The sequence below is a fragment of the Bombina bombina genome, chromosome 2 (genome assembly GCF_027579735.1).
Source record: "Bombina bombina isolate aBomBom1 chromosome 2, aBomBom1.pri, whole genome shotgun sequence".
Taxonomy (NCBI): domain Eukaryota; kingdom Metazoa; phylum Chordata; class Amphibia; order Anura; family Bombinatoridae; genus Bombina; species Bombina bombina.
Genome location: NC_069500.1, coordinates 558,583,727 through 558,599,683, shown reverse-complemented (window position 1 = coordinate 558,599,683; position 15,957 = coordinate 558,583,727). Strand labels below are relative to the sequence as shown.

The 15,957-nt window shown below is 37.6% G+C and overlaps 1 protein-coding gene across 2 annotated transcripts in view; it reads right to left on the bottom strand.

Annotated features, from left to right (window-relative positions):
* FANCC (FA complementation group C) overlaps positions 1 to 15,957 on the bottom strand; it is a 1,120,322-nt gene that overhangs the window by 185,138 nt on the left and 919,227 nt on the right. For both annotated transcript variants that reach the window (XM_053702420.1, XM_053702421.1), the window contains one exon: positions 851 to 926. In XM_053702420.1, coding sequence (XP_053558395.1) covers positions 851 to 926 — 76 coding nt within the window. The remainder of the gene's footprint in view (positions 1 to 850; positions 927 to 15,957) is intronic.

Genomic DNA, 15,957 nt, shown 5'->3' with positions numbered 1-15,957 from the left:
TTTCACATCACTTTCAAGGATGGGAAGACAGTTCCGTACAATATTACAGATCTTATTGTAATCCTTACTGTATTAGTAATAAAGATTGGTTTAGTGTATTCTTTCTGTTTCCGTGTATTACTTTTATGAACTAGATCCTCCCTATTTAAGAGGTCTACTCTTGTCTTAGTTTTGTTCAAAAGTTCTGTATTGTACCCTCTGGCTTTCAGATGCTGATTGGTACTTTCTGCATGTATTTGGAATTTAGAATCTGTAGTACAATTACGTTTTGTTCTTACTAATTGTCCATATGGAATTGACTCAATAGTATGTTTAGGGTTACATGATGTTGAGTGCAATATCGTGTTGCCCGCTGTGCTTTTCTGTATAATTCAATCTCAATTGAATGTGTCTCAGTGTTGGATGTTAAAGAAACATCCAAAAAATTAATAGCGTGTGTTTTCATACAAAGTGAATGATAGATTGAATTGATTGCTGTTGGCGTATTCAAGAAACCTAGCTACCGATTGCTGGTCCCCATCCCACACCAACACCAAGTCATCAATGTACCGACCGAAAAAAACAATATTATCTCGAAAAGGATTACCATCTCCATATATATATTGTTTAGCCCTTTCCAGTCAAACAAACACATTTAACCATTTTAAATAGCTCATTTAAGTTTGAGTGTTATTTCCTTTTAATCAATAGAGTAAGCAAAGATAAAACTACAAACTAAAAGTAGACCTATAGGTGCCATATTATATAATCTGTACTGTGATTAATATGTTCCTATAACATGCCTTGCAATACACTATCGAACAAGTTTAATTTCAAATGGCAAATAATCAAAACTTAAAAATGGCATTACCTTTTGTCACCGTCTTCATTTTTTAGCATTTTAGTAATGTATTGCAAATGCTGAAGGCAGACATCAAATGGCAATCCTAGAAAGCAAGGGAAATATGATACTGTTAGAACTGAGGTTTGATTGCATTATTTACTTTTCAATTATTTGAAAAGATAAGGACAAAAAGAAGCTGCAAATGATCTGTAATAAAATTAATATGGTTTAAATAAATATATAAAACAAAAAAAAAACTGTGGCCAAAAATACACCCCTCAGACATTGATGGTTATGGAATGAAAACTAGAATTTTAATGCTAGAATATTGTGTTCTGCACAGCTCGTCAGTACTGCACAAAGAGCTGTTTCTTCATAATGGGCTAATTAATGTGTAAAGTTTATTTTACCACAAATCCGTTCATGATCTGCCACACACAAAGTAAGCCTTTAAAAATTAGCAATATGCAGTAATAGCTATTTGATATTGACTTCTATATTCATACAAAAAATGAATTTATACTATTTGGATAAATATTAGTGAAAACATCAAAAAAACTATGTATGCTTACCTGATAAATTAATCTCTTTCATAGTGGTTAGAGTCCACAATCCATTACCCATGGGAATTACTCTTCCTGACCACTAGGAGGAGGCAAAGATTCCCAAACTCCAAGAGCCCTATAAAACCCCTACTAGCGCTATGATAACTAGTCTGATGTATAGTCAAGCAAGAAGTGAAAGGAAAAAGAAAAAAAGAGCAAATAAAGAAGCAGGGAAAAAATAGACTAAACTACCACCAGAAAAAAAATAATAACAGGGTGGAGTCTCGTGGACTCGCACCACAATGTATTAATGATTTTTTCTTTAATATAGGTGGTGAGAGTCCATGATCCATTACTCCTGGGTAACGAATACCCAAGCACAAAAGTCTACGAGTAATGAGGGCGGGGCATAAATAAAAGAATAAATCTCTTTTTTCACAATACTATAAGTATATGTCATTACCAAAAAGATAGAAATCAGCAAACGTATGCAAAGAAGACCAGATAGCTGCCTACAAATCAGAACTTCTTCCTAAAGGCCCATAATGAAGCAACTGATCTGGTAGAATGGGCAGTGAACCAGCTAGTTGAAGACTGCCCCACATCTAAATAAGCTCTAAGAATCAATAAGCAAAATGAATAAAAAGACTAGAAGACTGTCAGGCTGTAGATAATATATCAAAGCTCTAACAGCATCCAAAATTTATGGAGAAGCCTCTCCTAAATCTCTAGGATTAAAACAAAAAGAATAAACAAAAATTGTCTGATTAAAATTAAAAAAAATATACCACCTTAGACAAGTAATCAAACTAGTCCACAACGTTGCCTTTTTTTGATAAAAATAATAAAAGGAAGATCACAATAAAGACAATTCAACAACCCTCCTGGCAAATGAAATTGCTAAAAGGAATAAAACTTTCCAAGGCAAAAGCTTAATAACTACCTTATACATAGGCTAAGAATGAGGAGCCTGCAAAACCTTCAGAAACCAAATTAAGATTCCAATGAGATATTGTCTTAATAACAGGCTTAATCCTGACTAACACCTGAACAAAACACTGAATATCATGAAGATTAGCAAGTTTCCTCTGGAACAAAATAGAGGATAAAACCTTATCTAAACTATTCTGAAGAAAATACAATAACCTAGGAATTCTTAAAGAACGCCATGAAAAAAACCTTGATCCACACACCAAGAAATAAAGACCTTCCAGACCTTATGATAAAACCAATCACAGGCATAAGAGCCTGAATCAAAAGCTCAGCCACAAAATCAGAAAAACTTCCCTGTGTCTTAAAAACTAACTGTTTAAAATTTAAACGCCATGAAAAAAACCTTGATCCACACACCAAGAAATAAAGACCTTCCAGACCTTATGATAAAACCAATCACAGGCATAAGAGCCTGAATCAAAAGCTCAGCCACAAAATCAGAAAAACTTCCCTGTGTCTTAAAAACTAACTGTTTAAAATTTATGACATCAAGCGTAGAGATTTTCCTAATGAAAAACAGACATTAAGACAGGAGGTCCTAGCAAAAAGGAAGAGGCCACAGAGGATAACTGGACATCTGAGCTAATTTTGCAAACCAAGTCCTGCTAACCAAGCTGGGGCAATCAGAATGACTGACAACCCCTCTTGTCTGATCCTGACAAAAAACAGAAGAGGAAAAACATATACTAGATAAAAAGACCAAGGAGCTACTAGGGCATCCACAAACTCCCCCTGAGGATCCCTGGACATCACAAAGAATCTGGGCAGCTTGCTGTATAAGTAATCAGATCTATCTCTGGGAGACCACAAAGATCCACAATCTGATAAGAAGGATAAGAAAATATACTGAAGAAGAGACCACTCCCCGAAATGCAGGGATTGCCAGCTAAGAAAATCTGCTTCCTAGTTGCTCACCCATGGAATAAGAACTACAGATATCGACAACAATTGTTCTCTGTCCAAGAAAGAATCTGGGATACTACTCTTATAGCTAAGGAACTGCGAGTTCCCACCGATGAATGATATCAACGACTGCTGTGGCATTGTTTGTCTAAAAACGGAGATGGGATTCCCTTTTTAAAAGGGGGTAACTGTGAAGAGCCCTAAAGATTGCACTGAGTTCCAAATCATTTATTTGTATCCTCGACTCCTTAAGAAACCTAAACCCTAACTCACAGACTTAAAATCCACAATTGGCCTAAAAAAAAAACCTTTTTTTTTTTTGGAATAATGAAGAGGTTACAATAAAACTCTAACCCCTGTTCTGAAATTGGAACAAACACTACCATGGATACCAGATCTGAAAAAAGGCCCTTGCCCTGACAGGATTCTTTGGAACATAGAACAAAAGAAACTCCCTCTGGGAGGCCTTGTCCTGAAAACTATTCTGTAACCCTGAGAGACTGTAATCAGTACCCAGGGATCCTGGGCAGACTGAAACCAAGCACAACCTGCCCCCTACCAGAATAACTGGATTGGGGGCCACAGCTTCACCTTGATTTGCAAGAAGGAATAGGTGTCTAGGACTGCTAGATCTGCTCCAATTAAACCTGGCTTCCATACAGGGATTGAAGATCCTAGTTACTGAGAGGAGGATACAGAATTATATCCCTTATTGTGACAAAATGAACAAAAATTATTAGAAGCCTTAAATATCTGGCTTCCTGAATTAAGGGAGAAAATACTCCTACATTCCAAAATCTAAACCATTTTAGGTTCAGCACCTGGGTAGTGCTTGCTGATTGGTAGCTAAATATAACCACCAATCAAGAAGTGTTGTCCAGTGTCTGAACCAAAAATGGGCTAACTTCAAAGCTTTCCTTTCTGCTTTTTCAAATAAAGATACAAAGAGAACAAAGAAAATTTGATAATAGGAGTAAATTAGAAAGTTGCTTAAAATGGCACACTCTATCCGAATCATACAAGAAAAAAATTGGGTTTAGTATCCTTTTAATAATGACAATAATAGCATCACAAATGAAAACATTTGCAAATTAAATCAACCCAAATGATTTTGAAAATCTTTACTAGCAGAATCATCCAAAAACTGCTCAGAAAAATTATCAAACCAAATGGAAGAAACAGCAGACACTAACTGCTGGCCTAAAAAGAAAACCCGTCTGTAGAATAAATCCTGCTATGGAAAGACTCCAAATGAATGATAGAATGTCTAGCCAAGGTAGAAATAACCCCATCAACCTTAGGAAAAAATTCACAAAGCTCAATATTAAAAGCAGTCAAAGGATACATCTTTAAAACTTGCAGAAGTATTAAAAGTACTACCTGGCTTAGACCATTCCTTAGAAACTGTCTCAGAGACAGCATCAGGGACAGGGAAAACCTCAAGGAGATTAATAACATTAGTACCCAGAGAAACAGCATTAGATTTGTCTGATTGCATTTACAAGTCTAAACATGAGCTACATAAATGAGCTAGAGAAGGCTTTTCTTACAATAATCACACCTAATAATGGTAGAATGGTGTTCAGGAGACTTACGCCTAGATTACGAGTTGTGCGGTAACAGGGGTGCGGTGCTAACTTGCAGTTTATTCTCACCACTCACTTACCTGCAGCGCTGGTATTACGGGTTTTTATCAACGAGGCTTTAACAGGCAAAAAGTGAGCGTAGAGCAATATTGCGCTCCACACTGCACTCCAATACCAGCGCTGCTTAAGTGAGCTGTGAGCTGGTTATACTGTACGTGCTCGTGCACGATTTCCCCATAGACATTAATGGGGAGAGCCGGCTGAGAAAAAGTCTAACACCTGCAAAAAAGCAGAGTAAAACTCAGTAACGCAGCCCTATTGATTCCTATGGGGAAACAAAATTTATGTTTACACCTAACACCCTAACATGAACCCTGAGTCTAAACACCCCTAATCTTACACTTATTAACCCCTAATCTGCCGCCCCTGACATCGCCGCCACCTACATTATACTTATTAATCCCTAATCTGCCGCCCCCAACGTCGCCGCCACTATTCTAAATTTATTAACCCCTAAACTTAAGTCTAACCCTAACACCCACTAACTTCAATATAATTTAAATAAATCTAAATAAAATTACTATCATTAATTAAATTATTCCTATTTAAAACTAAATACTTACCTATAGAATAAACCCTAAGATAGCTACAATATAACTAATAGTTTTACAGGCAAGTTTGTATTTATTTTAACTAGGTAGAATAGTTACTAAATAGTTATTAACTATTTAATAACTACCTAGCTAAAATAAATACAAATTTACCTGTAAAATAAAACCTAACCTAAGTTACACTAACACCAAACACTACACTACAATTAAATACATTATCTAAATTAAATACAATTAAATAAATTAAATACAATTAGCTAAATTATAAAAAATAACAAACACTAAATTACAGAAAATAAAAAACAAATTACAAGATATTGAAACTAATTACACCTAATCTAATAGCCCTATCAAAATAATAATTACACCTAATCTAATAGCCTAACCTAAACTACCAATAGCCCTTAAAAGGGCCTTTTGCGGGCCATTGCCCCCAAGAAATCAATTCTTTTACCTGTAAAAAAAACACACAATCCCCCTAACAGTAAAACCCACCACCCACACAACCAACCCCCCAAATAAAACCCTAACTAAAAAAACCTAAGCTCCCCATTGCCCTGAAAAGGGCATTTGGATGGGCATTGCCCTTAAAATGGCATTTAGCTCTATTGCGGCCCAAAGCCCTAACCTAAAAATAAAACCCACCCAATACACCCTTAAAAAATCCTAACACTAACCCCCGAAGATCCACTTACCGTGAGAAGTCTTCATCCAAGCAGCAAGATGTCCTCAAGGAAGCCGGCAGAAGTGGTCCTCCAGACGGGCAGAAGTGGTCCTCCAGACGGGGAGAAGTCTTCACCCAGACGGCATCTTCTATCTTCATCCTTACGACGCGGAGCGGCTCCATCTTCAAGACATCCGGCGCTGCAGAGCATCCTCTTCCAACGACGACTACCCAACGAATGAAGGTATCTTTAAATGACGTCATCCAAGATGGCGTCCCTTAGATTCCGATTGGCTGATAGAATTCTATCAGTCAATCAGAATTAAGGTTGAAAAAATCCTATTGGCTGATGCAATTCTTAGATTAGGTGTAATTAGTTTAAATATCTTGTAATTTGTTTTTTATTTTATGTCATTTAGTGTTTTTTTTTTGTAATTTAGCTAATTGTATTTAATTTATTTAATTGTATTTAATTTAGGTAAGTTATTTAATTGGAGTGTAGTGTTAGGTGTTAGTGTAACTTAGGTTAGGTTTTATTTTACAGTTAAATTTGTATTTATTTTAGCTAGGTAGTTATTAAATAGTTAAAAACTATTTAGTAACTATTCTACCTAGTTAAAATAAATATAAACTTGCCTGTAAATTAAAAATAAACCCTGAGCTAGATACAATGTAACTATTAGTTATTATGTAGCTAGTTTAGAGTTTATTTTATAGGTATTTAGTTTTAAATAGGAATAATTTAGGTAATGATTGTAATTTTATTTAGATTTATTTAAATGATATTTAAGTTAGGGGGTGTTAGGGTTAGACTTAGGTTTAAAGGGTTAATAAATTTAGAATAGATGGGGATAGCAGTGGGTTAATAAGTATAATGTAAGTGGCGGCGATGTTAGGGGCGGCAGATTAGGGGTTAATATTATTTAACTAGTGTTTTGCGAGGCGGGTGTGCTGCGGTTCAAGGGTTAATTTATTTATTCTAGTGGCGGTGATGTCCGGAGCAGCAGATTAGGGGTTAATCATTTTATTTTAGTGTTTGCAATGCGGGAGGGCCTTGGTTTAGGGGTTAATAGGTAGTTTATGGGTGTTAGTGTACTTTTTAGCACTTTAGTTATGAGTTTTATGCTACAGCTTTGTAGCGTAAAACTCATAACTACTGACATTAAAATGCGTTAGGAATCTTGGTGGTAGAGGGTGTACCGCTCACTTTTTGGCCTCCCAGGACAAACTCGTAATACCGGCGCTATGGAAGTTCCATAGAAAAAAGCCTTTATGAAATTTAGTAAGTTGATTTGCGGTAAGGCCAAAAAAGTGCGCGGTACACCTATACCTGCAAGACTCGTAATACCAACGGGCATAAAAAAGCAGCGTTAGGATCTGATAACGCTGCTTTTTTACCTTAACGCAAAACTCGTAATCTAGCCGTTTGTTTCTTGGGTAGATTTAGGGAAAAAATCCTGCTGCTCCATTATAGCATAAGGCAAAGCAATGCTATATGCACTAAAACCCCCCTAAAAAAAATCTTGAGGAATGGAAACCTCTTACTCCCTCCTAAGCAGCTTTTACAAAAAAAGAGTCACAAGTACAATGTGTGCTAAGCTGAACTGCAAAAAAAAAAACCCATGAGGAATAAACATTAAAGTGTCATAAAACATGTTGAGATCTGTGCATATCCTAAACGGCCTAATTAAATAAAAATAGTTTGCATAAAAAAATGTTTAAAAATGACTGTAAAGTATTCTAAAATAATTTAAAAAAATAAGCAAAATGTGTTGCATAGCCATGCTGTCTGGAGTAGTCTGATACACCCCCCTTTATCAGTGTTTAGCATAAAAAACACAGGCATTGTATATCTCAGCAGCTTATTTGCTTCTAGGCATGCTCCAGCAGATAATAAGTGTTTACTTCTACTATTCTACTAAAAGCAAAGATAGATATAGATACAGCCATAGAAGGAATTGTGTATGGGGAGTTAGAGCTGTACAATTCAGAAACTTAAAAGAAAGGGTTAATGGTTAGGCACTGCAGTAAAATTTGCAGGTAAAGTAATTAAAGTACATATTATTCATTATTGGATGATCTCGCAAGAAAGAATAAAAATAAAGGAACATAGAGAGGCGGCTTTATTAATGATAGACGCTGAAAAGGCCATGGATAAGCTTCTATGGGATCACCTATTTACCACACTAGAGAAGGTGGGAATAGAGGGATCATTTATTAAATCACTTTATAACCTTTACAAAATCCTGCAAGTGTCTTTTATAGTGAATGGAACATTAACCCAATCATTCCAGCTTTACAGAGGCACATGCCAAGGATGCCCTCTCTCCCCACTCCTATTCAACATTGCTATAGAACCCCTAGCATAGAAAATTAGATGACAGCTAGAAGGCCCAAAAATTGTCGAGACCACACTCCCACACAAAAACTTTCCAAAAATAATTGATTTAATTAAAGAATTCAGTCAAATTTCTGGTTATAAAATGAATACAGATAAAACGGAACTAATCTGGCTTCTTGCCAGAGGAGAGAAAACCATTCCAGGATTTGATTTTAAAATAGTAGAAGATAGCTTTAAATATTTTGGCATCACCCTACATACAGATCCGCGCAAATGGTATTCCATTAATTGCACGCCTTTATTAAAAAAACTGCATAATTTAGTTAAGGGATGGACTCAGTTGCCACTCTCCCTATCTGGCAGAATAGGCCTTATAAAAATGATATATTTCCCTAAACTTCTTTACTATATCCAAACTATAGCGGGAATTCTTAAAAAATCAGATCTTAAATATTTCATGATTCAGATAGAGCATACAATTTTAAGCAACTTTCTAATTTACTCCTATTAGCAATTTTTCTTCAATCTCTTGCTATCTTAATTTGAAAAAAAGGCATCTAAGCTATTTTTTGGTTCAGGCTCTGGACAGCACTTGTTAATTGGTCGATTAAATTAATCCACCAATCAGCAAGAATAACCCAGGTTGTTCACTAAAAATGGGCCGGCATCTAAACTTACATTCTTGCTTTTCAAATAAAGATACCAAGAGAATGAAGAAAATTTGATAACAGGAGTAAATTAGAAATGTGCTTAAAATTGCATGCTCTATATGAATCACAAAATGAAAACATTGGGTTCAGTGTCCCTTTAAATTAATCCCACAAATGGTTCTTGGCTTTGTTTGGAACAATAAAATACACAGGATTAGTTTTCTAAAACTAACGGCATCCAGGGACATGGGAGGCCATATGACACAATTGCAGGCAAACAAATGGATAGGCAGTCTAGATCTTCTAAATCAGTCGACGAGGGCCTGGAGGCTGATATGCAAATGGTTGGGAACTAATCAGAGGATTACACATTATTTACCTTGGCATGGAAATCCAGAATTCCCAGCTGGGATCACTTCTAAAGCTTTTAAGCAGTGGAAAGAAAAGGGCGGGAAAACTATGATGAGATTTGAGACTTTGAGGAACACTTATGACTTACCAAGGACACATCACTATGCATACCTGTAAGCTAGACATTATCTACACACTCTAAGAGATGAAATCCAGGTTGAGCAAACACAGAATTTACAAATCATAGATCTAGTAAAAAAAGGGGAACACTTCTATTTCACCAGTGTATAAAAGATTGTTGAAGCTAGTAAACACAGAGAGGCCGAATTATCATGTCTGTCGGATCTGATCCGACAGGGCGGATCAGGTCCGACAGACATCGCTGAATGCGGAGAGCAAAACGCTCTACGTATTCAGCATTGTACCAGCAGCTCACATGAGCTGCTGGTGCAACGCCGCCCTCTGCAGACTCGCGGCAAATCGGCCGCTAGCAGGGAGGTGTCAATCAACCCGATCATACTCGGGTTGAATTCCGGCGATTCCTGTCCGCCTCATAAGAGCAGGTGGACAGGGTTATGGAGCAGCGGTCTTTAGAAGGTCTGAAGACTCGCCAGAAACACAGGCCCTCAAGCTCCATACGGAGCTTGATAAATGGGCCTCAAAGTGTATAGGTAGAATAACAGATGTATGGACACATTTACTAGGAGAGTAAATACCAGAATTTTTTTAACAAAAAGCATTCAAAAGGTCAAAGCAGCCACTTTATTTTCAGTAATGAGAGAATCCCATTTCAAAATTCTACAGGATGTTAATGTAACTCCAAAGAAATTTCAACATTGCAGAAATTATAAGGAAAATAAATGTCCTAAATGTGGGGCACTAGATGCAGACACAGTACACATGATATGGAACTGCCCTTATTTAGTTAAATTTTGGAAAATGTTAGAATACTGGATAAGCACTAGGCTGGCTAAAGTCAACGTGACACTGACGTTACAAAATGTTGTACTGTTTAACATTAAAAACATACCAAAGCACACAAGACTTTGTATATACAATAATATACTCATAGCTAGAAATCTGATATTTCAGAATTGGCTGAAACGAAACCTGCCTAATGTTTTACAGTTAAAGCACACTTTACTCAAACAGCTGTTCATTAAACAATCAGACGGTCTTGGAGATATATTAAAAAGAGTTAAATCTTTTATGACTAAATGGGAACCTTTTATCCACACGTTACTTAGAGGTACACGTCAGATAATCATTGCACCCTTTAAGGACACAGAATATATGATCAATGCACATCTGCAAGGAGAATGAGAGTTTGGCTAGACAATAGACCCTGGGAGAGACAAAGGGAGAAGCAACAACTTGAGAGCAACAAATTGTAAGTTCGGTTAAATTTGTATTGTTTTAGTTTATGTTAAAAAAGAGAGGGGAAAAAAATGTGTACACCACAGGAACTACTAATCTTTAGTTATAAGACATTTCCTCCCAATGAACTGGAGCAACACCCGAGAAATGATAATCCTCCTACTTAAAGGGCCAGAAACGAAGAGGGAGGAAGACAATTTTGGTTATTTGTTTTTTCTTATGTATCACATGCATTAGAAGCATACTGTTTATTAACGATATGGAATGTATTTCATTTGTTCTTTCTCCTATATGTGCAAGTAAACAACAGAGACAGACGCGTGATAACTAAACATCAAGGGAATAGTGGAAAGGATCTGTCCCAGGACCAAATATATTACCAAAAATATTTATATAAACTTAAAAAGTGCCCATAACATAGCTATAGGAGTGTCTAAATGTTAACAAAAAGATACTACCAATAGACACGCGTCCACTAGCAATCAAGCAGCAGACAGCCAAACCAGTACTGAAACATATCAGCAGAGGTTAAGGAATATGAGTATATTGTAGATCCATAAAGGGAGGCAAAAAGACAAGTCCATGCGAACAATTTTAGAGGGTTTATGAAAAATTTCCCATGAGGTGAAAAAGTAATCATTAACCATATCCTATATATACATCCCTCTGACAAGCACTGTATTCTGAGGGGAAACCAGACCTCAATATACAGGTGGCCCTCGTTTTACAACGGTTCAATTTACACCATTTCAGAATAACAACCTTTTTTTCCAGTCATGTGACTGCTATTGAAAAGCATTGAGAAGCAGTGCATTTATTAAAATAGCCAGTAGGTGGAGCTGTCCGCTTGTGTTGCAGCAAAGCCAAGCAAGCTGAAATTAATCAGTTTAACCAGAACTGAGCTATTGAGCAGATTTCAAAGGAACAAGATCTTCCTGTCTATAAATCAGTCCAGATTGGAATGCATAGAAAGAACTGTTTGCAGAAAAATGCATGTGAAGTCTGTGTTGTGTGATTATTTTATTAGTTTTATAATGCTGTTTAGCAAATGTTTTTGTTCATTTAACTTAGTTTAATTATATATTCTTTATTGTGTGATTATTTTATTAGGTTTATAATGCTGTTTATCATTTTAAAGTCTTCATTTCAAAGCTTTAAAAATAATGTATTAGGTGTTACTTATGACAATTTTGAGAGGGGCCTGGAACCTAACTCCCTCACTTCCCATTGACTTACATTATAAACTGGGTTTCAATTTACAACGGTTTCGATTTACAACCATTCCTTCTGGAACCTAACCCCGGCGTAAACTGAGGGCTACCTGTAGACTGAAAATCCCTCTCTCTGAAGAATCAAATGCACATCTTCATTCTTCAACCCACCTCCAGCGGAGGCAGAGTAAAGACTAAGGTATGTGTGAGGTGGGAGTTGTTTTATAGAGCTCTTGGGGTTTGGGAATCTTTGCCTCCTCCTAGTGGTAGAGAAACGTAATTCTCAAGAGTAAAGGATTGTGGACTCTCACCACCTGCATGAAAGAAAAAGATCAGGAAACTCCTCACATAACTCCTATACTTTGATGCAGGAAGCTATATAGGACTTCTTTCTCTATATGGGGACTGGAGTATAATATCTGGGTCCCCTTTTTGAGGGAAGTGTCGAGTTGGAATTATGGGAGAGGCCTGTGTTGAAATAGTAGAAGAGGTATTGACAGTATTGTCCCATATTGTGAAGAATTCTTTCATAATATGGTATTCTGATATCATAGTTGGTCTATTTTATTGGCATTCATGCTAGTAGACCCACCATGTTAATTTTCAAGACCAGCCTGTCTAGCTGCACCTATAATTTGCTATGGTTGTTGGTGCATTATTTCAACAATCTATGTAATGCAATGGCCTGCCTATAAATCAGGATATTAGGAACCCCCTAAGCCTCCTTTTTCTTTGTGTAGATACATAGGGGCATATTTATTAAAGTCTGGCGGACCTGATCCAACAGTGCGGATCAGGTCCGCCAGACTTCGCTCGCCGTATTCAGCATTGCACCAGCAGCTCACAAGAGCTGCTGGTGCAACGCCGCCCCCTGCAGACTCGCGGCCGCCAGCAGGGGGGTGTTAATCAACTCGATCGTACTCGATCGGGTTGATTTCCGGCGATGTCTGTCCGCCTGCTCAGAGCAGGCGGACAGGTTATGGAGCAGCGGTCTTTGTGACCGCTGCTTCATAACTGCTGTTTCTGGCGAGCCTCCATTCGGAGCTTGATACATATGCCCCATAGTTTGTCTGTTTACTCTAGGAATCAAGCCATTCCATATATATTGTTCCAGAGTGGATTGCAATCGGAAAAGGAAAGCATGTGGTAGGAGTATGGGCATAGTTTGTAAGATATATAGAATTCTAGGAAGGACATTCATTTTTATCACACTTATCCTTCCTAGACATGAAATATATTAAGACTTCCAATTAGATAAATCTCTAACAATTGACTGTTCAATCGATTATATAGTTGGCAGTAAAAAGTTCCTGATGATCTGCAGTGAGAAACATACCCAAATGTTTTATTTTAGATTTTTATAATTGAAGAGGACAGTCTGACACAATCTGAGCCATAGTTTTAGGGTCGATAGAGATATTAAGGATCTCGGTTTTGGTTAAATTAAGTTTAAAATTAGATACAGTGCCATATTCCCTGAAGACCTTCAGAGCTTTGGGTAAAGAGGTTTCTACCTTAGTAAGAGTCATTTGTATGTCATCCGCGTACATTGCCAGTTTGTGTTCAGTGTCGCTCAATGAGACTCCTGCTATCTGAGGATCCTTTCTCAGTTTGTGAGCTAGGATTGCAATGGAGATGATAAATAGCACTGGTGATAGAGGGCACCTTTGCCTTGTGCCATTGTGGATGGTGAACATGTTTAACCCATTGACCTTAACCTGGGCTGTAGGAGGTGTTAACAGGGAGAAAACTGTACTGAATTTTATATGGAACATAGCTGCTTTTAGAAATTCCCAATTCACAAGAAAGCTTATCAGGGCTAAGGGGATATTGTTATCTTTTGCATAAAAGATCAATTGGTTATCTTTTAAGGTATTATACCTCTCTTCCCTTAGGATAAAACCAACCTGGTCTGGGTGTATCAGTTTTGGTAAATAAAAATGTATGCAAGTGGCCAAGATCTTGATGTTTGCATTGGGAGGTCCAAAGTCAAGAACATTTCAAATTATTCTGTGTTAAGTGTTGCTGTCTGGGTGAGATATGTGGGTAGTAGGTTTGTTGATGTTATAAAGTGAGGTGTAATATTGCCTAAATACCTAAGTGGTTGCGATGCTAGCCTTAAAGGAGTTTCCTTCTTTATTTTTTATAGTGTATATAAATGATTTCAGTTGGAGTCTCTTCAATACCCTAGTCAATAGACAGCCTGCTTTATCTCTGTGCTCAAAAACAGAATTTATGTTTACCTGATAAATTTCTTTCTGCTACGGTGTATCCGGTCCACAGCTTCATCCTTACTTGTGGGATATTCTCAATCCCTACAGGAAGTGGCAAATAGAGCACACAGCAAAGCTGTCCATATAGCTCCCCTCAGGCTCCGCCCCCCAAGTCATTCGACCGTCGGTTAGGAGAAAAAGGAGAACCATAGGTTGCAGTGGTGACTGTAGTTTATAAAAATACATTTGAACCTGACTAAAATGCCAGGGTGGGCCGTGGACCGGATACACCGTAGGAGAAAGAAATTTATCAGGTAAACATAAATTCTGTTTTCTCCTACATTGGTGTATCCGGTCCACGGCTTCATCCTTACTTGTGGGAACCAATACCAAAGCTTTAGGACACAGATGAAGGGAGGGAACAAGTCAGGTAACCTAAACGGAAGGCACCACTGCTTGCAAAACCTTTCTCCCAAAAATAGCCTCCGAAGAAGCAAAAGTATTGAATTTGTAAAATTTGGCAAATGTATGCAGTGAAGACCAAGTCGCTGCCTTACAGATCTGTTCAACAGAAGCCTCATTCTTGAAAGCCCAAGTGGAAGCCACAGCTCTAGTAGAGTGAGCTGTAATTCGTTCAGGAGGCTGCCTTCTAGCAGTCTCATAAGCCAACCGGATGATGCTTTTCAGCCAGAAAGACAGAGAGGTCGCAGTCGCCTTTTGACCTCTCCACTTACCAGAATAGACGACAAACAAGGATGAAGTTTGTCTGAAATCTTTAGTTGCTTTTAGTTAAAACTTAAAAGCACAAACCACATCGAGATTGTGTAACAGACGTTCCTTGTTAGAAGCTGGGTTAGGACACAGAGAAGGAACAACTATTTCCTGGTTAATATTCTTATTGGAAACCACTTTTGGAAGAAAACCAGGTTTGGTACGTAAAACGACCTTATCTGTATGAAACACCAGATAGGGTGAATTACACTGCAAAGCAGACAATTCAGAAACTCTAGCAACCAAAAACAAAACTTTCCAAGATAGTAACTTAATATCTATGGAATGTAGAGGTTCAAATGGAACCCCCTGAAGAACTGAAAGAACTAGATTTAGACTCCATGGAGGAGCCACAGGTCTGTAGACAGGCTTGATTCTGACTAAAGCCTGCACAAACTCCTGAACATCTGGCATTGCTGCCAGACGTTTGTGTAACAAAACAGACAGAGCTGATATCTGTCCTTTTAAGGAACTAGCTGACAAACCTTTCTCCAATCCTTCTTGGAGAAAAGCTAAAATCCTTAGTATCCTAATCTTACTCCATGAGTAACCCTTGGATTCGCACCAACAAAGATATTTCCGCCATATCTTATGGTAAATTTTCCTAGTGACAGGCTTTCTAGCCTGAATCAGGGTATCTATAACTGAATCCGAAAACCCACGCTTAGCTAGACTCAAGCGTTCAATCTCCAAGCAGTCAGTTGCAGAGAGACTAGGTTTGGATGTACGAATGGATCTTGAATTAGAAGGTCCTGCCTCAAAGGTAGCTTCCATGGTGGAACCGATGACATATTCACCAGGTCTGCATACCAGGTCCTGCGTGGCCATGCAGGAGCTATCAGAATTACCAAAGCCTTCTCCTGTTTGATCCTGGCTACTAGCCGTGGGAGAAGAGGAAACGGTGGAAAGACATAAGCT